At 38.7% G+C, this 26458-nt stretch overlaps 1 protein-coding gene across 1 annotated transcript in view; it reads right to left on the bottom strand.

Moving 5' to 3' along the window:
* Positions 1–26458, bottom strand: part of ARID1B (AT-rich interaction domain 1B) — a 434326-nt gene that overhangs the window by 122613 nt on the left and 285255 nt on the right. The window contains 1 exon segment of the mRNA XM_055311882.1: positions 4289–4532. Coding sequence (XP_055167857.1) covers positions 4289–4532 — 244 coding nt within the window.

Genomic DNA, 26458 nt, shown 5'->3' with positions numbered 1-26458 from the left:
TACTGGGCTTTTGTTTATCCACCTCTGTGATAGTTCTCATTAGCTGTCAATTTCATTTACCAGGACAGAGATAGAGAAATGATTGCTCTTTTTTTTTTTTTTTTTTTTTTTTTTTTAAACAAACCCTGGGAGGCAACGCTAGAAAGAAGCCCCCACAACATTTTGGCTTCACCTCATCGAGACTAACAGCTACACAGCAGCTGTGCATTTCCACAATGACTTGCTGGAGAGACAATGATTGAAAGAGTCAGTCTGTGACACTCGGAGAGGCAGTAGCAAGCTAGAGCAGGAGGTAATGGGAGAGAAGTGAGGTTAAAAGAACAAGTTAGTGCTGGGAAGGAGGGGAAGGAAGGGGAGAAAGGAAAGCACAAGACTATGGACAAAAGAAAAGGTGGGTGGGATTTCCAAACATGTGCTCCCAATGCAGTGGTCTGAGTATCCTGCCCTGGGTGGGACACCAGGCAATCGCCACCTGATGTGTGTACTTCACCAGGGTACACTCAGAGGCAAATGGCAGTAGACTGCACATTAGCTTAGGATCTATAAAGTATGGATTTGCAAAACCTAAACATGAGGACTATGGATGGGATAGGAGAAAGTGAGACTACTAAATGGGCCTAACTATTCTCTAAGGGAAGGTGCCTTTGCATTTGGTTAAATTAAAAAAAAAGAACAATCAACTTTATGGGCATCTCTAAAATGTGGTTTTATTATCTATGACCAAGTTCACATAAATACATTAAAAAAGTAAAGAAAACAAAGAGCATATAGGCTAGGTGGAGGGAAAGAGAAGACCAAATTTTTTTTCAACAAAAACCCACATGATTTTTAACAAATCCCTTTCAGATTACAACATATAAGATTTATGATGAGCATCTATTATAAGCTGATGTGTGAACGTTCCTGGGCTTAGCTTGGGGAACAGAAGAGGAGAAACATGTAGTATCTGGACACAAGCCATGGAAGCTGACCACTAAGGTGGTCCAGGGCAAGCATGTATATAGATGTGTGGCTCTTCTGTATGAATTAAAAAAGGGCGCCCCCCACTTCCCACAGGAGAGCATCCCAAATTTCATTGCTATTTACCCTTCCAGTCTGTGTTCTTGTCCTTAGTAGCAATGGCTAAGGCCAATGAGAGGGTGATACTGATCAGTTAAGTTGATACTGTCTGGGTACATACAAAAGTGTGAGAAATAATCCCGGATTTTAAATGCATCTATCGTTAAATTTTATGTTAGACTGCCTGCTTATCACATCCCACAAGAGTCAAATCTATGACCTAAATAAAGCAAGGGTATAGATTCTTGTGCCCCTACCCCAATTTTCTGGTCTCCCCTGGGCCTTCTCTGACCTAATCCCCTAGAAGATCAATCACTAACCTATCTTTTTTTTTCAAGTTAGAAGAAAAATGGATTCAACTTCGTGAAAATGCATTATGCTTTCATGGCTGGCACAAAGCAGTCCTACGGAGTAAACTTAGTAAACAGCAAATCATCACTGGAAACTTCATATGCATGTCTTCTGAAGTGTACAAGAGCTCCACCGGGTTACGAATCAGAAGACTTGCCACCCAAACCAACTGTGCTGCTCCAGAGTCACCATGTGGGCAAGCCTCTAAGACTCCAGTAACAACAACCAGAACCACCACAACAGTTAACACGCAGAGTGCTTACCATGTGCCTGCTTTATGTGCATCAGCACATTTAAATTTAACAGGAATCCTGAGAGATATGGTTATTATCTTTGCAACTGCATAAACTGAGGTGCAGAGAGGCTTCGAAGCTTTTCCACCGTAACACAGCTAAGAAGTGGCAGTAAAATGAGGGGTGAGGTCAGAGGATTATGAAAGTCCATCCTTGCCGATATGTTATTGTGATTCCACCCAGGAGAAGAGTGACCAAGTGGTGAAGCTGTGGATCAGATCTCCCACGAGGTTATTCCCCTTACAATAAATAACACACACATCAAAGGAACGTTCCATTTGCCACACTGTATACAACTCCATCACTCTACGGCTTCTCGTTCAGCACACCTGGTTATGAATCTACTTGAAGAACATTCCTCCCCCAAGAAGTGGAACTTTTGCTGTGTCATCTCTCCTCTGGACCACGTAGATGCAGAGGAGCTGACCTAGAACTGTCTGGTGACATGAAAATGTAGGCCATGGGCGGTTAGCATCTCTGACCCAAGTTTAAAAACAAATTGTAGGCTTTAAAAAACATTTCCAAGAAACCTGAAGGCTTTCTAAAAACTTACTTTCCTAAGAAGCTGGCAGAGAGAATCACAGTTTGGTCCCCACCTGCAGCAACTGTAAAGAACAGGCCCCGCTTGAGATGGAGTTAATAGGTCAACAGGGGCGTCATCTGCTGACCAACTTAACCCTGCACATAACACAACGAAGCACCAGACTCTGCAGGCAGTTCCACCTGCTGAGCTACCTCCTCCATAGTCTGTGCTATCATGTGTCCAAAGTGAGCTCTTTTGTTGGGTTACGTGTTCCACACTGCATCAAAATCCAAACAGTGAGGAAGAAGTTTCAAAATGCCCAATGGAATGATACACGTATGTCTGAAAATCATCAGATTGTGAACTACCTGTGTCAGGAATTTTAAATGATAAACTGAAGTATCTTTAGACCTCAGAAGAGTTTTCATTGAAGTTATTAAGAAAAGTCCTTTTGATCCAAATTAGAAAGCAGTGCGTCCTTGCTTGACAAATACAGTAGTTTATATATGACTTTCCAATGTTTAGGCAGGTGATGCTTCAAAAACCATCTCAATATCAAAAACTGCCTAAGGAATTCTGAAATATAGCTTTAAAAATGTTAAAAGCAGATAAATCCAGGTTTACTACAATCTCTTGAGTATAAACATATTTTTGAAAAAAAGGTTAACATCAAAATGCCTTAATCCAAATGTGCTAAATTGTAGCTGTATCTAAAATATGGATGAATCTTAGAAACAGAACATTTAGTCAAAAAAGCAAACTCTAGGAGACCATTTGCAGTACAAATGGGGTAACCACATCTTCTGTTTTGCCAAGAACCTTCCTAGTTTATGCTTGTTGTCCTGTAATTATTAATAGTGACCTTTCCATGCCCCCCATGTCTCAGCTTGGTTGATAAATTATATAGTCATGCTAAATATGTTTCTACAAGTACGTTTATATAAATCTCAAAACTAAACAAAACTAATGATATATACCCTATGAATTTCTGTAATAAAATTCTTCAAAAAAACTCCAAAAAGAAACACTAAAAACATATTCAAACAATATTTGAGGCAGAGGAGAGGAAGAAGCCTGAAGATAAGGGAGGAACACAAAGGTGGACCAACAACACTGGTGATACTCCAATTCTTAAGCTGGAGAGTGGGTTAATGAGTATTCTTTGATGGTTATGTCTCACGATTAGCATGTTCTTATGCTTATGTATAAAACATCCCATAATAAACATTTTTTAAATATAAAAGAAATAAAATGTGAATAAGGGGTAAATCTACCATCCATGCTTCAAGACAACAGAGTAAACTATCAGAAAAGTTATCTTTAATATTAGTTCTAATAGGTTAGTAAGAGGTACTTTCTGACAGGCACCTAAATCATGTTAGCAAAAGTTACGAGGGAAAAAATTACATTTAGTTTGCTGATAAAAGAAATGGGTGATGATGACATAAGAAAGCTGGACGCGACGGACAAACAGACAAATAACCCTACGTACATAATAAGGGAAGCTGAAGATACAGACAGAAGTTGTATGATCACTGAAATACTGAATGGGAGTTAACTGGAACATGAACTCCTCATATCAAAATTAGAAGGTACATTTCTATCAGTAACAAGGACTTGGATTTGTGTGGGCCCAAGTAAAATACAGGTGAGCATAAACACGAAACACGGGTTACAAAATAACTGCTATGGCATAAATTAAATAGAACCATACGATCTACAGCCAATCCTTGTGCACAATCTCACCTCAGTGGCACTTACCAACAGAGCATCTTATTGAACAGAGTCATTACAACAAAATATGCTGAGAATAATTTTCTAGCATAAGGTAAATGTCCAAACCAAAAATATCAGAGAAATTGTTTATATTCATTGTTGATTATCTTTAGGAACTGGAACTCTCAAACGCTTTGGTGACAATTCACAAAGTTAAGCTTCTAGTACGTGGTCCTATCATCAAGTTTTCAATAGTAAAAAAGCAGTGGAATGTATGTCACTATTGATGAACACTAGGTCTGTCTTCACTACAGAGTAAAATAATAATCATTAAAGAAATGAATACCTGGAATACTTGCAGGAGAAATCGGGCCAGATCGTGACTGGTTACTTCCCACAGGAGAGCCAACAGGAGAAGGCGATGGGCCCCCAGGGATGCTGGAGAGATGGGGGGATGCGTGTGGAGAGAAAGGTGATTGAGCCGGGTTGCTTTGATCCCCTTGGCTGCTCGTGGACCCCGATGCACTGACTGCTGAGCTCAGGGTGGCCTCCGTTCCCGTGGGGAGGTCATCGATGGAGCCAGACAGGTCCTGAGAAAGAAAGGAACACCATATATTTATAGAGTAACATACCTAGACCCATTCCTGACCAAAAAACTATTTAAAAATAGTTCCTTTCAATGTTCCTTTCAGAGACAGTTTTTTCTAGATAATACCCAAAACTCAGAGCATGGCCACTTGTTATTAGAGGACTTTCAGGAGGTCTCTTGTGAGTTGCACCCTAAGAGCTGTTCTGGCCCTAAGGTAAATAAAGTCGTACCTTTCTTTCCTAAAGCCATCCAGCTGCTTTCCTCTAAGCTGTCAGCACCTAGTCCAACACACTTACTTTTGAGTCCCAGGAAACAGCACTTGAGGTGGTGACTTACCATCTGAATGGAATGGTGGCTTCAACACACTGAAAACTACTGTTCTGGATCCTTCTATCCAGAGTCAACATTGAAAGGACTGTTTGAATTTCAAACTCTAATATTCTAATGGAACAGCAAATTTTTATTAACTTATTTGAGAGGGTGTGTCCATGTGCAAGCAGGGGGTGTGGGACAGGCAGAGAGAGAATCTCAAGCAGACTCTGTGCTGTGTGGAGCCCTACATAGGGCTGATCCCATGACCCTGAGACGAAACCAAGAGTTGGACGCTCAACTGACTGAGCCACCCAGGCACCCCAAAGAACAGCAAAATTTTAACCTTGTGGTGAGAAATTCTTACATTCTAAATAATTGTGTCATTATAATGAAATAGTGATATGTACTTTTTTGTATGACATTGTGCAAATAAATCCCTTTGAGGTTATGTTGACAGAAATAATATCCTAATGTCATCCCTTACTTTTTAATAACACTTTTAAAGCTAAACAATTTTTAATGCCAACTAATTTGTTCCTAACACTCTGTAAGGCAGTTAATGAAATCACCATTTGACAGACACAGAAACTGAGGCCCAGCTAGTCAGTTACTGTTGAAGGTTACACCACTCAGGACAGAACCATTTACTAAAGGAGATGATGGAAGGAGAGAGGAGAAAGGAGAACAAAGACTTCCACACCCTTGTCAGAATGAAAAAAGGAGAGATTTGAGCCTGGCCTTCCTCACTGCTGTAACACCAGGGCCCAGAGCAGGTCACCATCAGGAGCACCAGCCTGCACAGTGACTGCACTCCCAAGTCACTAGAAGTCTGCAGAGCCATGGGGGGCCCAGAGCAAGTGCTGGCAGGGTTCTAAAGGCTGACTTACAGTATAAAGTTATTTGTCCTGATGATCTAGGACTAAATGCTGCAGAATGGGATCAGAAATGCTGGGTTATGTTATCGTCCACAAAGCATATGCAATTCTAATTTATACCCTCTACTCATTCAACTTTATTAATGTTTAATTTTACCTCATTGCTTACTCCTGGGACTTCTAAAACTAGGACTTTGAAACTGGTGGAGGTAGATGCTTAGGATCTAAAGAATGAATCTAGACCAGGAGATATAAAAGGGACCAGGTAAAGTACAGCTGGTTACAGCTCTTCAGGGTCCCCCCTAATGTCACAAGGCAAACTCAGGATTAGGATCCCAGTCTCCTGAAAAGTTTATCTGTTAACCATCTGCTGTCTCATATAATTAACTTCTCCCTTTTTTTAACAGCAAAATTGCCAATGATTTAAAAATACATTCTAAATAGCTATGAAGACCTCAGAAAAATGAATGTTACAGAAAAACAAAAATTTCTTATGCTAAGAAGAATAACCTCTAAGTAGAGAGTAATCTTCAATGTCCCGTAACTGTGCTTATGAATAACAAACATAATGGTAACAGCACAGATTGAACATATCACCGCTAGAGAAAGTATCATTAAATTTCCACAATGAAATGAGGCAAATGGGATCACGTTTTTCAGACTTCAGAGAAAAAAACTATACAAACATGTCTATGTAGGGCACACAAAGTTGCATGATTTTGCACACAGTCAGCTGGTCAAACATTGTATTGTGACTTCATTACTCAGTTCAACAAGAGTTAGATTCAGACTTTTGAAACTGAATACAACTTTGCGAAGCAGGGTCAGAAGCGGAGGGAGGAAGGTTACTGAGCAAGTGACATGCTACGTACAATGTAGAAAATATTCACACTTCAGAAATCAAGGGGATTATCTGAGTTTCTAGAAACAAAAGCTGGCAGAGTGCACGCACATGGGTGGTCTGAAAGAGAAACTGTGGCAAGTTCCACATGTCCCAACCTCCCTCCCCAGGATGACTACGGATTCCCACAAGCTCTGCAAGGCCCCAGAGCAGGGATGGGTGCAGGAGTATGGGAGATGAGCTGGGCCCTGGATAATTCTCTACGTCCCAAATCCAGAGGCACTCCCTCCCTAACCTAATGTAAGCAACCTACGGGAGTGTAAAGGCCCACCCAGCGGGCTCTTCACACCCCTGCAAGCTCTGGCTGGGGTCTCACTGGACCCTACCGATTTTTGCTCTGCCCACAAACCAAACATTTTTAAATGACTGGAAAAAAAAATCAAGAGTAATATTTTGTGATCTATGAAAAAATACTTGCAATTCAAATTTCACTGTCTGCAACGTTTTACTGGAACACTATCCCCACCGTTCCTTTAGATAGTGTCCACAGCTGCTTTGGGGCTGCAACAGAGGCTCTGATGGGGACCCCGGGGCCCCCAAAGCCTAAAATATTTACTCTCGGGCCCTTTCAGAAAAAGCGTGCCAATCCCTGATTCCGGGAGCAGCAGTATTTCTGGTATGACCTCTTCTGCCTTTTCCTCTTCGTTGGGGGTAAATCAGAGAGAGACAGGCCTCAGTGGAACTGCAGGATGACACACTGTGTGTCAGGAATTGTTGTAGTTTCACCAAATATGATCTGGCTGCACATCTGCATCCACCTGGAAAATTCTGAACGGAAGCCAGAGAGCGCTGCACTCTGAAGGTGTCAGAATAACCCACGGAGCCCCCAGTGAGGATGGCTGGCGGGCTCCCTGTGTAGACACGTTAATACCTAACAAATGTGTGTCACTAATAAACCAAGGGTTAATCAGACAACAATCAGCTGGAGGGTGGGAGTAGGATCTGATGCTTCTTTAGAGAGAGAAAAAAAAAGGTAGATAACTAGATATAAAACCATTATCTTTTATTATACTGCATATGGGATTAGACAGAAAAGGCTTGACATAGATTTTTTTAAATGCCATTATTTGAAATTAAATAATCTCATGCAAATCTTTCTTTATAAAAAAACAAAAACACAAAAACAAATTGTTACTTGGAAATTTGTAAAATTCTCCACACGACCTATAAATTCCATCCCTGTCCTCCCTTAAAATTCCAAGTTATGGTTGAACAAGTGACACGGATGGGTGTTAAGAAGGCTTCATTCAAGCTGCAAAAGCATGAAAAACATTTCTGTTATTCAACAAGCTGATCAAGGAAATACCAAGAGAAAAATATAAAAACGGTGGCTTTCTTAGTGTTCACATGTCATCAGAATTTCAGCGCTGACTAGACTCAGTGTAACAGAAGAGTAATAAAAAGATATAATTTCTATATTACTATTATACATACACATAACTTTTATATGTAAATTAGAGAAATATTCCCGCCCTGCAGACACTTAGGGTATCCATATGTATAGCTATCTTAAAACATGTTAATAAAAGAAGTTCAACAGTGGTTTAAACATTCAGCCTACTTAACAAAGAAGCTCTGTAACTAATACTCCTCTAGAGGACAATTTAGTCAGCAGGGCACCAACTCTATTCTTCTTTTATAAGTACTATCAGATCTATGATGCCTGTAAAGAACAGAGAGACCTTACTGCATCTCATTCTAACCAAGGCACCTTCAAGCTACAGTGCTTCCATTTATCTTGCTGGAAAGCTGGCAGGTAAGGTAATTGCAGGGAGGACTCTTTTAAGGGGCTAGAGTCCCCTGCCCCACAGTATTCCTTGCATCTTTCCTTTGTATTGATGGAGTGACAGGTGAGGGGATGACCTCATGGGCTTGTACACAGTAAATTCAGGATTTTGCCAGGACGGTCTGAGTAAGTAAAATCTTGCTCTTAGGTTGGGTTTTCAGTATCTGACATCACTCAGGATATTTAATACTTTCCAGCACACCAAAAATAATATAGCTTCTACTGTCGATGGTTAATTTATCTTTAGAAAATCAATGCCTTAAAAAAGAAAAGCTTGTTTCACTTTAAAATTTAATTTAAATGAAAGTTCCTTGTAAAGACTTTCCCTCTGTAACCATCATCTCTCCACCCTCTGCCCATGTAAAATTTCCATTCTAATCCAAGTGACAAGTACAAGAGATTTCACTGCACTTGGAATGAAATGCCACCGGGGAGCAGTAACAATCCTATCAAGACTCTGACAAGAGAAACACTTATGAATTAACATAGAGCACAAATATGTTCCTGATTCAATACAAAGGGACAGGGTGGGGAAGGGCATGGCAGAGGAATGTATATGGAACACGCTGTGAACCAGGAGCACAGAAGGCATTTTCACATAGATGTGAAACAGACATATATTAAATATAAATATTCTCTCACTTCTACATATTGTATATGATCCTTCCTAAAAATATTGTTAATATGCTGTGACTTTACTACACCAAGAGGGATCTTTGGTTTTGATACTATTCAGTTTATCCAGGAAGTTAGCTTCCTAAAGGATAAATTCTGTCAATGCTGGTGATGTCTTACTGTCTCAAAGACCTGGGAATAAGCCAGAAAATCTTACTCCCTTGTTTAATTAAATAAGTGGGATTTTAAAAAACCAAATCAACTCCAAAATACTCTAAGCTGTGGTCCTCAATACAATTAGCTGATAGCATTAGATCAGTCTCTGATAGAGAGCTGCAGAGCAGCGCACACATTTGGGCATCTCTTGCTCAGAAGTGCCCCAAGAGAGCATGAGGATAAACACTGAATTAGAAACAGAGAAGATATTTCAATCAATGAGACTAGTTCAGGTCTCTTGTTTAAGGATTTTAATAGGATACAGTTAATGATTTCTCACTGTGACTTCCCATGGGCTTGACCTTCCCAGGTTAAAATGCCAGTTCAATGGTCTTTTAAAAAGTCTCTCAGTCTTCTTCAAAAGTGGGAATAGTGTCTCTTCTCCTTTTCAGAATATAGAGTGCCAAATTCAAGCATGCATTTTTTTTTTTTTCTTTTTCTCTCTCCAACTAGACCCTAACTTTCTTAAGGACAGCATGATTCCTTGCCCAGGTGCGGTACTGAAGAAAAGATAGATTTGACTGGTCACTGTGAATGTCACTGAATTTATATGCTTTGTGGTAAAATACAGCTGCAAATACCACACAAAGTAAGCTAGCACATGCAAATCTTTCTAAATATTTACCAGAAGTGCTCTAGTGAAAACTACTGACTTCACTATCAAAATTTAGCAATGAATTCTTGGCCCCCTGTTTCCAATTAGCATCCCTGAGGCTAACCACCCCCACCCTCATTAGATTGCCTAGTTCTTTAGAAACTGATACTTCACACACTGAAATCATCTCATCCCTTCCAACTTTACTTTAGAACCATCATTTTGGACATGTGATACAAATACACCTTGAAATTGATAATAGAATTAAGTCAATAATTGGACTGACAGATATACAAAAGGAAAAACCTCACAGTGACTCTGTTCAATCTCTATGATGTTTGCAGGTTTCTTCTCGGCACAAACCTGTGTGCAACCCAAAAAGTCCCTGCTGCTTTCATTTGTCTAGACAGCGAATGAGTTAAAAGCTTAGGCCTCCTGTCTAAACGAATAAAAAAAAACGCAAAGGCACAGAAAAACAGAATCCATGAAAAAAAATCCTTCAAAGCAGTAATTGTGAGGCTCTAAAAGCATCTTCTTTCCAAGTTATATATATCACTTTCTATTTAAACATGTCCAAATAACAAATATTTATCTCTTCATTGTACGTGACAATATATACAACACATAGCCTTAAGATATATGAGGCCAACTGGAAAAAAAAAGTGTTTGATGTTAATTTAAACATAGTCACAAGCTCCACAAATGACAAACCCCCAGCCAAAGCCAAGGATAAATGCAAAGAAAATTCATGAGTCAAAATTCATTGTAATGATATAGCCAAGAACTGCTTTCCTTTTCTCAAGCCAAGATTCCATTATGGGTAACTCTCATTTTAATGGGACATTTACAGGGTAATCAACTAAACTGATACTTTACAAAAGCGGGATTCAGAGTTAAGCAAACTATCATAAGCAAAAATTGTGAAAAATGTTTAGATTTCCTTTGATTTTTCAAAATCAGCACCTAAAATAGAAGCTAGCCTCAAAGGTCCTTGAATTAGAACTCTGATATGAAATGCACTGCCATTCTAAATTTAGACGTGGTAAACAATATAAATATGAAATATGCATCATGTAAGGGAATTTTTATTCCATTGCAGAAGCCCCAAGGGGATCCTAAATTATTCTCAGTTTTTGAACTCTGCCCAGGGAGATTCTCTGTTCTTCCACTGTTAACAACAGTCTCAAGATGTTATGTAGGCTAGGAGGAAGAATGAACAGACCCTTTAACACAGTGTGGGCAGTCTTGAACATAAAAATTATTTGGTAAGAAATTTCATTTATAGTATTCTTTTCATTGTATGGAGTTTGGGATTAACTTTCATCTGGAAATAACATTATCCTGCTTGGTTACACTCCTAGGCCTGTGCTCACAAATGAAAATAATGATGAACATAACCAACATGAGTTTTTAGCAACAACTGTCACTACCATTGATTTAGCACCTTCTAAAGTACCATATATATCATGTGTATTTTTCTTATATGGTGAAACTACAGTACCTAATTAGCTCCAATCTCTTGTTCCTACAGAGAACAAAAAAAGGTGTTTGACTGATTTCATGGTCCAACATAGCCAAGAGCCTCCAAACCCTTCCTAACCTCAAGCCAAAGCCCAAGTCAGTCAATGCTGAAAACACGCAAAAAAGACTCATGTGAATAACTGCTGGCCCTTCATTATTCTAAGAGCAATGGCATCTTAAAGAATATATTTATTAATACAAATGACAACCAGTGAGATTCAAGCTACATAATAAAGTGAAAATAATGAATAATTTGGGGAGAGACTTCCTTCTGGGGCATGCGCTATCTAAGGTTTGCAGATGAAGCTATGGGATGGGTGAGAAGAGGTGGGGAAAAGGTAGAAGGCCATTTTTACACGTGAATGACACTTGATATTTAAATGTTGGCCTGGACTGTGATTCTGTACTCTTCAATGTCCCTCTCTCACAGAGTCTCAATGAAAAGAGACAAACAGCTAAACAGATGAATTCTTAGGAAAGGAAGGAATTCCGTGTCGGAGAGGTGCATTAGTAAGTGAGTGGAATCCAGAAACGGGTGTCCTCAGCTGGCGCATGCTGGCCCTGGGGCTGCAGTCTGAGTGGGTCCGGACCAGGGTGAACATGCACCCTCTGTACAAGTGCTGGGCAGGGGACTAGAGGCACAGGGAACAATGTGGAAAGGCAAGAGCTCAGGGAGGGATAGCACGGTGTGAGCCAGGAAGATAAGCATGCTGGGGAACTAGGAGAAAGGTTGAGAGACGGGGGACGAGGGCTGCCGTGAACCACTTCTGTCCCCGGACGCTGAGCAACATGACTAACGTTTTTAGGAGCCAGGGAGCCAACAGAGGTCTAATGGGTGACTTCTAATGTTATCAAGGAGGAAAAGGAATGCAGAAGAATGCCAGGAGAGAAATCTTAAACATTTTTAAAGAAAAAAAAAAACAAACAAACATGTTTTCAAGTGTTTATATACAAAGAATGCTTTCATAACATGATTAAAATTATGGATACTACTTAATAAATTTGCAAATGGTTAAAGATCCATGTATTTTAGCATTACATAAAATTTAACAAATAAAGGAACAACAGTGATTGCAGCAAATGCCTCAGTAACCACAGCCTAGGTTAGTCATGGGTGTTTTTCCTAGATTGCAGGAATTCGGGGAGTCTACACAGTTGCCCTGCTTATTTCAGTTGTATGTAAGAATCAATGCAGAAATGAATTGAAATACATACTTGACCCTTAAAACAGCACAGCAGTGTCTAAAAAACTCATTATGAGTAACATTTGGCTTCAACAGATTCTATTTTCTAGATATCCTACTCCAAAACCGTTGGTGACAAGTCCTAAGACACGTAGTTATAAAGGGGGAGAACCAGCTAGTTACATGCAGGAGGAGGGGTAAGGGTTTATGGGTTTGTGCTTTACAAATATCAAAGTCAGGTATGAAACTGTAAGGTATGAATGACCCATGTGCTTTGAAAGCAAATTGACAAACTAACAAGATCTGTAAATATGTAAGATTTAGAGTTTGTCTACTGATACCAGTTTTTATTGCTGAAAGCATATCATAAATCTTTATAACAGAAAAGCAATCAACACTAACTTTTGCATGTCTCATGGTAAAAAAACTACTGTTTATCTTAGAAGTACAATGCTTAGCACGTAGAAATTCTGAAAATAAAACTTAAAAACAAAAAGGCATGAACTCTCAGGAGACACTTATTTCTTCAGTATATAGCAATGAAATACTTTAAAACAGTAAGACCTATAGGAACTGAAAATAAATTAGCAACTTAAAAAAACAAATAGAAAAACACACAACTCACAGATTGTACTGGGTCTACATGGAATAAAGGGAAGTTTTACTTATACGACAATACTAAAACTTAGTTGTTTTGACATTTTCTCTGTTTACGGGAACCAGACGAACAAACTTGTCCTAATCCCTCATTGGATTTTAAAAAACTTTTTATTTTGAAGTAACTTTAGACTTATACGAAACTGGCAGAGTTCTGGGTATTCTTCTTATGCACTCCTTCACCCAGTATGCCTCGTCTTAACATTGCACGTAACCATTGCACATTCATTCTTCAATTTGTGCATGTTTGGTGTTTTCTCATGATGAGGCTGAGATTACAGATTTCAGGGAAGAATATCACAGACATAAAGTGTCATCTACAAGGCATCCTATCATGGTATGACAGAGGCAGGACTTATGAGGGTGAGGTCAACCTTGATCACTTGGTGAAAGTGGTGTCTGCCAGATTTCTCCATGGTCAAGCTAGTTTTCCCCTTTCTATATCCTATTCACAAGAAGGGAGGCATTAGGTCTAGCCCACACCCAAAGAAGGGGAAGTAAGTTCTACCTCCTAGATGAGTAACAAAGAATTTGTGAGTGTATGTTAAAATTGTACAGAATAAGTTAACATTTGGGGGGACATAATTTGAAGCAATGCAAGTATCTTGTTTCTCCTTCAAGTTTTGCCCACAATTTTAGCATCTGTCAGTGGACCCTGCCTGTCGCAAGGTGTTCCAATGCTGATTTTCTAGTTCCTTCATTCCTTCTACATTTATTATTTGGGATTCTTTTGTAAGGCAGAACTGTCCTATCTCCACTGATTTTTGCATGGCCAAGGCAGTTATTTCTCTCATATATGTCTTTTAGTATTTCTCTTATATACTTCTTTTGGTGAAGTTTCTTTGTAAGATGATTAGATGATATTCTTATCAACAATAAATGAAAAAAAAACCCACGACAAATGAAATAATACTTCCAACTGAGGTTTCATAATTAAAAAATATTGGAGAGAGGAAAATATGCACTTTATGCTTTTCCAGGCACAGCTAGTGGAAATATAAATTAGTATAACCACTTTGGACAAAATTTGTAAGCACATCGTAAAGCTGAAGGTGCTTTTATCTAATGACCCAGGAAGTCCACTCCTAAGTGTGTACTCTGGCATATGTACATAAGGAGACCTATACATGCAGAAAAACATTGTTTCAGTACTGCAACAAAAACTGGAGACTATCTAATTCTCCAGCAACATAAATTAGAGATGTATTCACAACCATGAGATTGAATGCGCTAGAGTTAAAAATATTAGTATGTCACAAACAATGCTGATAGAAAACAAACCAAAAAACCCAATGCCGTGAAATCTAATCAATATAGGAGACACGGCAAGAGAGTAGTGAACCACCAACATGGTAGCAGAAATGCAGACAGTCCAGAGCAGGAGCAGTACGCAAAGCCCAGCAGTGGTGGCGGTGGTGGTGGCGGGGTGGGTGGGGGGGTAGCAGTCCTGGATCAGAAGGGAAGTAGGGAGAGAGAAGGTAGAACAATGTCGCGGTCCTTTCTCCCTTCAGGAGAGCCGACATGCTACCGCGGACAGCAGCTAAAACCTCAGCAACCGAGGCTAACCTGAAATGAACCTTTGCGTTCTTTGCTTGGGCAAGCCATACTTCCCTCTGAGAGCCATCCACTCCCATCTTGGTAAGGCTGCTCTGCCACGGACACCAGTTCAAGCTGCACAGCTGCCTCCCCCATGAGGCCAAGCCACATTTATCTCCTGCAGAATGGCCAGGGCTATTGAATGAACTGTTAGCATGTTCCACAGTGGAAGCCCTGGCCTAAGAGGACTAAAATTCAAACTTGAGCTTTGCCACACTTAGTAAGTAGGACCAGGCAACACAGTTCACCTTTCTGTGCTTTGCTTTGCTCATCTATAAACTGGGGGAAATCCTAGGACCTGCCTAAGAGAGTTGTGAGAATTAAATGAGAAATTGTAGGTAAAAGGGCTGGTGGAGTACAATGCCAGTAAGTGTGATCTATCGTGATTGTGAATCACAGGGAGAGGCCGTGGGAGAGAGAGCCTGAACGGTGTGGAACGGGGTCCAGTGCAAGGGAACCGGGAGGCCACAGGCAGTGGCTGGGAGGAGGGAGAGCGTTCCTCCCCCACTTGTCATCCCAGTGGGTAGTGACAAGGGCTCTGCAGGCTCTAAAACCACATCCAGTAAGGGATAGGAATTGGGTTTTAAAATGAAAGCCTCAAAAGTAGCAACCCAAAAGAGATGGGAAATTCTGTACAGAAGGGCCAGTTATTTCCATTTCTCAGGTGCCCTGGCTGGATTGATCACTCCTAAGCTTTTTAATGAGTAAGACAAGGACCGCCTGCACTCTCTTCATGAATACAGACTTTCTACAGTATTTCTATCAATGAGGTTATATCAAATATTCTAGTATAGGAAAGTGACTAACCACAGAATGATAAAAACACTCATAATGACTAAGAGTCACAAATAACAAAATGTTAGCAAGAGGGAGGACTCTGCTGCAGTAGAAAGTGCTGGATGTAAAGGGGTCAGAAGCTGGGTGCAAGACAACTTAATCTTTTATTCAGTTGTCAAGTGGGGATTACATGTTTATTTTGTCAGTGGGTCAATATAATGAATAAAGCAAATGATAAGGAAACTGTGAAGGACATCACTTTTAAAATATGATTTCCTGATGCCGAGTTATATATTAGACACAGGATTCAAATCACTCTGGTTTTAAAGAATAAGTTAAAAATAGAATTTTAAAAAATAAAAATAGAATTAACGATACAATAAATACTAAGGTGACATCAGCTCAAATTCCATTTTCCTTCTTTGAATGATGATCTCCTCATCAACAATAATGTCAAAGTATCTATGAATGAGTTTTTACAGTATTTAAAGATACATTAAAATTATATAGTCTAGGGGATCCCTGGGTGGCTCAGCAGTTTAGCTCCTGCCTTCGGCCCAGGGCATGATCCTGGAGTTCCAGGATTGATTCCTGCATCGGGCTCCCTGCGTGGAGCCTGCTTCTCCCTCTACCTGTGTCTCTGCCTCTCTCTGTGTCTCTCATGAATAAATAAATAAAATCTTTAAAAAAATTATATAGTCTAATGGCTTCAATATAAAAGCAATCCAAAATTTTTATGTTTTCACAGAAATTATTTTTAAGACTTCTGAGTTAATTTAGGGAAAAAAGTAGAGAATCCAGATATTTTTTTTACAAAAGTAGCCAGACTACATTATAGATGGAAATGTTTGGTGAAGACTATTTTTATATTTTAAAATGAACTACAACATATTCAGCACCTCCCTCAAAAGCCAAACTCAAAAACATGAATTTTTCTTATTTTCAGGTATGATTCACAGACTCACTTAGATAAGAGGTTTCCAAAATGAGTCCTTTTCCATCTATGTACAGGGGCAGCCGGTCACTTAACACCTCAAGTGCTAGCACTCAAGAGCAATTTTACATGATAATTTTTCCTAAGAGCATATAACCATTTTATAACCTATTACTTCAAAAACTGCTTCTCAAAAGGAGGTAGTCATAAACCTATTCAAGGTTTCAGGGAGAAACCTGCATATACCAATAATGATGATGGTGATACTACTACTACTACTACTACAGATGTCATCATCAATAAGGCCTGAATTAGGTCTGGGAGGCCAGCACGTTGCACCCTCAAACACGTGACCTCTCAACAGTGCCATTTATGCTCCTGCAATAGTGTTACTGAGCCTCACACTTACGAGTAATTATCCTGTCACTTGGAACACATTCCAGGGCCCACAAGAAGGGTTTTCTCTCATGGGCACTGGAGTCCACTACTAGCAGTCTGAAAGTCAGCATAAATTGATTAAGACACAGGATTTCAAAAGGCAGAATGGTAAATAAGACACAGGATTTCAAAAGGCAGAATGGTAAAATTCACATTCCCTTTGCTTTCCTAAACTTCCGAACAGGGAAAGGACTTCAGTAACCTGATGTGCAAGCCCATCAAACTGCCTAATTCCTCTTTTATCTCAGTAAATCGCAAGTTTTGAAATAAAATTGGATTTAAACTCCAGTCATATCCCTGGAAAGTGCCATAGAGTCTTCTAAATCCCTACATCAGATTCCTCTCCTCTAATGAAACTTGCTTTTTTAAAGGCATTCATTAATGTTAGTTGTTTTTCTTTTTAACCTTTATATTGTATCAAGCAGTGATCTTTTCAGATGTGGACCACGGCGGTTACAAAGAATCCGGGCTCTGAAACCACACAGCTGACCCTAACCCAGCCTCTCTTTAGCAAATTCCAAGGGCTCTGGCAAATAAATTCCAAGGGCTCTGGCAAATAACCTGGCCCCACAAGCCTCTACCCCTCCACCCCTCATCTGTAGGTAGCTGGGGAATGATAAAAATAATGGCCTCAAAGTTTGATGGGAGAGTTAAATAAGTTGCTATACATAAGGCACCAAGCATGATGCCTACCACCAGTAAGTGCTCATTAAATATTTATCAGAATGTAGGTTTACAGTAATAATGGAGCAGTTCCAATATGAATTCTGGAGTAAGAAGAGCAGTCTGAAATCAAGTCCTGTCCCTATCATTGCTTCACCCAATTGTGGACAAGGTACTCAAACCACACTGAGCCTCAGATTCACCACCCCAGAAATAGGGAAAATATCACGTATGCTAAGGTGATGATTAGATATAATTATGAATAAGCATTAAGCTTATGCTCAATAACCAGTTGCTGAATATATAAATGCCTACATGCACATATAAATATACACACATTTCAGACACACGGTTTGGTGTTTTTTAACCACTCTTTGTAAATTACATTTTGAGACCAGGATAAAGAATTTGCAAATGACTTCTAGAAAATCATCTCACTTATAAAATAGGATGAGCAAATAGGGGCATGAATGCATCCTTCCATTCTTCATAACAAATATTTACCAGATAATTATGTGTCAGGTAAATAGTTACGTTAGCAATCAATATTATATTAAGTAAATAGCCTTCGGAATGTAATGTTACCAATGATAAACACTGAATGCCAAAAAGGGATTGGAAAAGGTAGTCAGCCCAGGCTGTGAAGCTGTGTTCAGGTCTTTGCTCCATCACTTCCTAGTGGTATAGACCAGGCAAGTGGATTAACATATTCAAGCCTCAGTTTTCCATCTATAAAATGGATCTTTGTCTCAAAGACATGGAGAGAACTGATCTTAATAACTTAGGCCTAATAAAACATAAGTTGAGCTTAATAATCTATTTAATAAATACTAACCATCATAATTTTTATTATATCACATAATGTGGGGATTAATTTAAAAAGAAGTAACAAGAGGGCAGCCCTGGTGGCGTAGTGGTTTAGCACCGCCTGCAGCCCAGGGCATGATCCTGGAGACCCTGGATCAAGTCCCACGTCAGGCTCTCTGCATGTTGCCTGCTTCTCCCTCTGCCTGTGTTTCTGCCTCTCTCTCTCTCTGTCTCTCTGAATAAATAAATACAATTCAAAAAAAAAAAAAAAGAAGTAACAAGAAAACTAGATGTTAAAATGGCAAAAAAAAAAGTTAGAAACCATCTAATGGTCAACATAGTAGTGGATTATTTAAAATACATAATAATTATTAAAAATACATATTAAAATATAATTTTTATTGAAGACTATTGAGTGAAAATCAGGTAACCACAGAATACATGATATCCTTGATGTAAAATATATAAAATATTATATGGATATATATGCATTTATGTGTACATATAAAAAATACAGGGATCCCTGGGTGGCGCAGCGGTTTGGCGCCTGCCTTTGGCCCAGGGTGCGATCCTGAAGACCCGGGATCGAATCCCACATCGGGCTCCTGGTGCATGGAGCCTGCTTTTCCCTCTGCCTGTGTCTCTGCCTCTCTCTCTCTCTCTCTCTGTGACTATCATAAATAAATAAAAAATAAAAATAAAAAAAATACATGTGTGCCTTTTTTAATGCCTAAGAGGTATCAACTGATACTCAAGACAATGGTAACAGTAATTATTTTAGGTGATCAGATCTGGAAGAATTTTTTTCTTTCTTTGTACTTGAGCAGATACCACTTTAAAAAATGCTGAAGCTTCTTTTGAAAAAGAAACAAAACAAAGGGGGACCCTGGAGATTTGAACAGTCTTTCATACAGAGCCACAGCAATAATGAACAGAATATTAATTTATGCCCACTCTAAAGGCAGAACTTTAAACTTTAAAAAAGGCCCATTCAAAGAATGGGTAACAGATGAATAGTAGTAGCATGAAATCATATTAGTATCTTCAGAATAGATGTGAAAACATTGCAAGTGTATATGGTAAGGAAATCAAAGAGAAAGTTGGACAAATTAATTAATGCTCATATGCATAGTTTTCACATTTTGTCAGGCTAAGTTTTTTTTTTTTTAAGATTTTATTTATTTATTTAGAAAGAGAAAGCGAGTGAGCGAGAGCAAGAGAGTATGCACATGTGTGGGGAAGTAGTAGAAGGAGAGGGACTAGCAGACTCTGTGCTGAGGATGGAGCCTGACGTGGGGCTTGATTCCTCGACTCAGATTATAACCTGAGCTGATATCAACAAACATGCAACTAACTGAGCCACCCAGGCACCCCTATAAGGCTTAGATTTTTAATAGAATTTTCCCCATGGTCTCCATTAGCAAGTCTGTTTTGTATATACTTGAGTAAGATGCTTGAAGGAAAATTTAAAACCTGGTAATAGATAAGTAGAATAAAGCAAAAATATAAATATTGATTTCAATAGTGTGGATTTTTGATACAGCGGGCACCTGCCTAACAACCTAATCCTTTCAAAGAGATAAATACAGACACAAGTACTTCTAGTTAAATGGTCCCACAAAAGTGCCATCTTGAACCTGAAGAGTCTCAGAAGAAATAGAAGTCATGTGTCTCTAGATACTTTAAATAGAAAAGAGGGGCACTTGGGTGGTTCAGTGGTTGAGCGTCTGCCTTCAGTTCAGGGCGTGATCCCTGGGGCCTGGGATCGAGTCCCACATCAGGGTCCCCACACAGGGAGCCTGCTTCTCCCTCTGCCTAGGTGTCTACTTCTCTGTCTCTCTCATGAATAAATAAATAAAAATCTTAAAAATAAATAGAACAGAATAGAAACAGCTATTTTGTCATTGTTGGCAACATCGAAAAAAAAGGATCAATTATCAGAAATACTGAACCACCGCTTTGAGTTTATGTATCTCCTGTGCTCTAAATAACTCCATACAGAAAACTTCTGTGAAGGGTCTCATCTTAAGAGTTACATGTTCTACAGAACTGATTTTCTTTTACTTCCAAAAATTACAATATTTTTAAAGATTTTATTTATTTATTCATGAGAGACACAGAGAGAAAGAGGCAGAGACAACAGGCAGAGAGAAAAGCAGGCTCCATGCAGGGAGCCTGATGTGGGACTCGATCCTGGGATCCCATAAATTACAATTTTTAATACAATCCTCTCACAATTGATGCTTTTTAAAATTTTCTATTTGGAAATTGCAGAAAAAAGCACATAAGGTCGAATAAACAGGTTCTTAAAGTACCAAAATGGGTTGAAATAATAACCAGAGTATTATAAAATTGTAACCTGAGGCAGATTTGTTCTACTGAGCTCACTTTAGAATGAGTAATCACACGAGATGGTTTAGGAGTGCCACAATGGTCCATCAGTTTGTAGGATGTGATCTGACTTCCACAACCTGTCCTTGTGCAGAACAGACCTGTCTCTTCTTGCTTTCCAGTAGCCTGTCCTCTTCTGAATTTTCCTCAACACTTAAATAGGTATGACATTGATTCAAGGAAATAATGGATTTTGGCTCTGAGAATAACAGCAATATATATATATAAAACCACATATTATATATATATTAATATATATATTAGAACCACATATATAAAAATTGGTGAAAACTACTTATGAATTAAATAAAAAAGGAGTGAAGGAAAATGTAAAACTACAACAAGCCTAGCAATCTGTTATGAGCTGAATGAGTGCCAGTTTGTGGGCCTCGGGGCTCGGTAGGATTTCTCTGTACAGTGCCAAACTCCAACAATATTGTTATGGTTAGAAAGGAATTTCTCACAAGAGCTAACAAAGGCAGAAGGTCATAAATAAACCCAGCAGGATTGCCTTGTCAGTTCTCATTATTAGCGCTGCAGGCACTTGCTTTTCTATGGGCTTCTTACAGGTTCATTTAAGTGTAAGAGTTCCTCCTTGAAAATTCACAAACTCATAAATAAAATGGTTCTTAATCTAGCAAACAAAAATACTTGAAAAGTAAGTAAGAAAATAAGCAAGCAAGTAAATAAATAAAGGACAGAATCATTGCAAATGGGAGGGCTGAGCCTGGCATTTCCGAGAGCTGGAATACCTTAACTCCTGGCCTTAGCACCCCAGCAGTGGCCGACAGGATGCTCTGCTTTCTCACCACAAAAACAGTCTGCAGAATGCTATCTGGGCAGGAAATGAAGCTGAGCTCCTAAACTGATGCTGACATGTGTTATAAACTGAGGAAAGCACAGCTGTGTGATCATTACTGCAATTACGAAGTAACATTTAGTATGAACTTTATTTTGCTGAAGTTTTTACCTAGTAACAAAAAAAGGAGGTACAAGTCTATTACGATAGGGAGGGAAGTTGATTTTCAGCCATTAAAAAATAGGAATATATCAGCGGGTCTTTAAAAATGGACATTGTTACCTCAAGCAGATCTACATCTTGGAGCTCTCATCAGTGCTCTGAATAGAACCAAAGATTTAGTTCTGTAATATTTAAAAACTGAGATGCAAATGTCCATCCTTTCTCAATTTATATCCTTCTGGTTTTCAACAAGAGCAGAGAACAACACACTTTCAGTTATCTCAACACAGATACCAATTCAAAGGAGAAATGATCTAATAAACTTGATTCTGTTTACTAATAACTTAAAACAAAAATGAGCTTTTCTTCAACAAGAAAAATGTATTTTATAATGTTATCTATTTTCTTTAAAAAGAAAGAGAAACAAAATTGGTATTTTAAAGTAACAGAGCTCATTATTCTTAAAAACAGACGGGAAACACATCAGAAAACAGAACAGAAAGTAAAATTCCACAGTGGTGGCACTACACAGAGCTAACCAAATTCTAACATTTTTCCATATTTCCTTCTAGTCCTTCTTGTGTAAAGCACAACAGCTGAGCTTCAAGCTTGATATGTATGCAAAAACAAGTAGGGACCCATGTGACCTACTTGTCATCTTCTATCAAAAAATGTGAACCTTTGGTTTCCCAGATGATTTTCAGTTTTGTAGTCTGTGTGTCTTTTCAATGTACTTGTAAATTTAAAAAATTATAACTAGTGTTCCACTTCATCTCCTTTAAGTGACCGATTAAAGTTTACAGAAAAGCAATGTTGTTCTCATAGGCAGGGGATGTAGGAATACTGTTTTGGGTAGTCACTCGGTTGCGGAGGCCGAACTATGGGGTGCTCACGTGCTACAAAGGAAGGTATGTTTGCAGAATTACTTTTCACTGGCTTGCAGCCTCTCTCATTACCCACCACTCATGATTATTAGTGTCAAGCTGATGTTGAATTCTTCCCAGAGAAAATTCTCCATGTTTGGTTGAGACTGGCAATTGGTCTATATTCTTGGCATTCTAACAGGATTGCCCTTGAAGAACCTAACATTATTGGTACGAGGAATGTGAATAAATGCTGAAAAGAGAGGAGTGTAAATGTCCAAGAATGGTAAGAGGCTCAGACAGGCCTTACTTTACATTGGCAGGGAAAAGTAGGTTTTTCTAGAGAATATATCTGAAACAGTAAGTAACTGCATTAACCGTGGCCTATACAAGAAATCCATGCTGTTAAATCTCCAGTAGGCTGCAAACAGCCTAGCACATTTTTTGATTAGCAGCTTTATATCCAGATAGCCCATGGTTGAAAATCTTAGGCCATAAAGATACTCGGGAACTTACCACTGAATACTCTGCCAACAGAAAGAAAGAATAAACACAAGGTCCCTAAATTTGACACATGTCAAACATGAGTAGCATGTAAAAAAAATAAAATTTTTAGAACATTTTGAGACTTCAACAGCTAATCCATGCTAGTATTAACCAAACCATACTTCATCAATTCTTAGAATTGTTTAGCAGATGTTTGTGGGGCTCACACACAGTATTTCAGGTAGAAACATGCTAGAAGCATTAGAACATGCGGAACGCAATAAAATAAGTCACGGAGATGTAATATACAGCATGGTGACTATATTATATACTATGGTTAACAGTACTGTATTTTAAGTTGGTGAGACAGCAAATCTTAAAGCTTTTTACACAAGAAAAATAACTGCGTAACAATATACAGTGATAGATATTAGACTCATTGTGATTATTTCAATACATATAACTATTGGATCATGTTGTATACTTGAAACTAATATAGTAAGTCGATTATATCTAAATAAATAAACATATAAACCACAAACAAACAACACAGAGAGAGCAAAGTTTGACTCCTTTGGAAGAGAAACACTTATGAGAAACTTTTAGGAAGACTACAGAGTTTTCAGAACTAAAACAAAAGCCATAGTAAACACTTACTCCAGATCTCTGTTTCTAGAATGTGAAGCTGAAGTCCAGAGAAGCTAAATTATTTACATCAAAACCATGCCCAGCTTCTATAGACACATACAACATTAGAATGCAATTTTCTAGGTATATTTATTAACAATGTGACTACTGATATTGACAGCCTCATCTTAGAACTGAAAGGACAAAGAGTGAGTGAGTGAGGGTGAGAGAGAGAGGAGGGAGGGGGGACAGGGAGAAAACAGGCACATCCCTGTGTGCTGGTCACGAGAGCACCCCTATATCTATGGAATTGCTCTAATAGTCATTATTTTACACTGTATACTAGGTATGTGACTCTATCTCAAAATCCCATTTCATTTAGTAAATAAGGGTATGTATGACTTTGTAAGTGATAAAAGGAAGAACAGCACACAAAACCATGTAGCAGAGATGTCCTCGATTTGTATAATAGCAGGATATAGTTTAACAGATCCTTTGGTGATTTAAAACAGATCTTTTCTAATTTCTAGCCTTTGGTGTGTCTCACACAGTGTTTTCTCTAGTTCTCCGATTTCTTGAACTTATAACCATGTTCACTCCATCTCCTTGTGGGTGAGTCACAACAGCTGTCATGCACAGGCCCATAAACAGGAGACCATAAAGTAGCACACCAGAGGACAGCTAAGTCCCATAGCCACAGACAGAGTACACACATCCGCTTACCTTGTGACCCGATCTGGGCAGGACGCCCACCTCCAACACAGCAAAGGAATTCATGATTAAATTCACAGGGAATCCAAACAGCAATAAGGTAAATGTATTTTATCACTTAAACTGATAAAGCATCTGATTTTTTTCCTCTGTCTGATGACTACCCACAGGATTCACAAGAGGGAAATATAAGAGAAGTAAATTGTGAAGACAGACTGTTTTGTGAAATCATAATCCATGAAATATACCATCTGTGATCTAGCACAGTTCTCAACCTACAATGGATCCCTAGTGCAATTTGATATGATAAATAGTTTATTTTATAGAGTTCTGAGTTCTGAAGTATCTGTAATTGTTTTAGGTCTTAAACATATGGGATACAGTGCGAACTGAATTTAAATTCCTCAGAACAGAGGTGTTAACTGTACCTATGGAAAAGCTGGTCACGTGTAATGCACAATCATGTACAGTAGGACACACAAAGGCAGAAAAAAAAAGAAGAAGAAGGACAAAGAAAATGGGAGAAGGTAACAGAAGACCGAGAATCTGAGAATGGGATATGATGCACAAGCATTAAAAGAGCTTCTGATGAATGAACGGATCAGTGACTACATACGTGGGAAAGAAAGCAAGAAAAGTAGATAAAACTTTTGGCGATGTGACAAATAATATTATTAAAGATTTTAACCTATCACTCCTAAACAGTGTGGAAAATTCTACACATGAATTTGGGTCAGGAAGCACCTTTGTGAGAAGAAGAAAAAAGTGGCCTTCCAGGCAGATGCCACGCCACAGAACCACAGTGACGGTCCGTGGAAGAAAATTGCACCCCTCTCGGCACAGGGCACCTCAGCAGAGTGTCAACCCCATCTGTTCCTGCCAGCAGTGAGTGCGAGCTGCCCCGTCATAGTGACCCCCTCCTGGCACCACAGATGCTACTACTTACCTAGTAAATGAGGAGCTGGTGACAGCCAGGATTAGAAGCTAGGATTAAAATCGTGGCCTTTGTGGTCTGAACTTAGTTCACTTGTTTCTTCTGCTAATACCTAGCCACTCAGCCTTATGTATATTACTTAGACTCTCTGAGGCCTGGATTTCTTCATTGACATACTGATATAAGTGGTTACACTGATGTTTATAATGATATAAAAGAAAGCACTTGGAATAGTGCTTGGCAAACAGAGTACGATAAATGATAGCTATTATTTTTACTTTTTATCCAAACCATTTAGTCATTTAATCCTGACAGCAGTCTCATTAGGTAGGGTCCACCAACTGCATTTTATACATAAAAATATAGGAAATTGGTTCAGAGGGTGAGGTGGGCCGTGACTACAGTGTAATTATCAGATTTCAAAGCCTGTGGTGTGTCCACCACTTTGATCCTTGTTCTTCTCCTTCTTGCTAGGGTTCCAACTCCCAAGCCAAACAAAGGAAAAGACAAAAAAAAAAAAAAAAAAAGAGTAAAAGAAAAAATGGTACTCTATCAGTGTTACCAGAAGATTTGCTGTTTTTCTAGAATGAAAATAATTTCACAATCCCAGTAAATCTCCTTTGTCTCCTAGCAAAAAATTCTTAGTTTTGCTTTGTAAAAAATGAAAATCTTCCCACTGCAATTAGCTTCCAGATTTTCCTTTGGAACAGAAAGTAGCAAAACATCACCACCAGTGTTTCAACAAGAAGACTAAATGTGATTTATTCTTTGGAAAAACCACAATTCTGAATCCAGATATAAGCTACCTGTTAAGGACCATAATAATATCATGCAAGTAGGATGGTGTTTTGGCCCAAAAATGTCATTAAAATGAGGACTTCCTTATTTAGATATCTAATGGAAGATATTTTAAAACTAACATGCATTACTTGTCAGGACAAATTTAAAATTTTGAGATTATATACAATCCTCAGAATATAGTAATTATGTAAGGAAGAATACTACCAACACAACTGAAATGAATTGAACTCTAACTTCTCTTCTGTTTGGAATTCTTAGACTGGAACTTTTGAGTAT

The sequence above is a fragment of the Nyctereutes procyonoides genome, unplaced genomic scaffold (genome assembly GCF_905146905.1).
Source record: "Nyctereutes procyonoides isolate TBG_1078 unplaced genomic scaffold, NYPRO_anot_genome, whole genome shotgun sequence".
Taxonomy (NCBI): domain Eukaryota; kingdom Metazoa; phylum Chordata; class Mammalia; order Carnivora; family Canidae; genus Nyctereutes; species Nyctereutes procyonoides.
The sequence above is the reverse complement of the archived record's forward strand: the minus strand, read 5'-3'. Positions and strand labels throughout refer to the sequence as shown.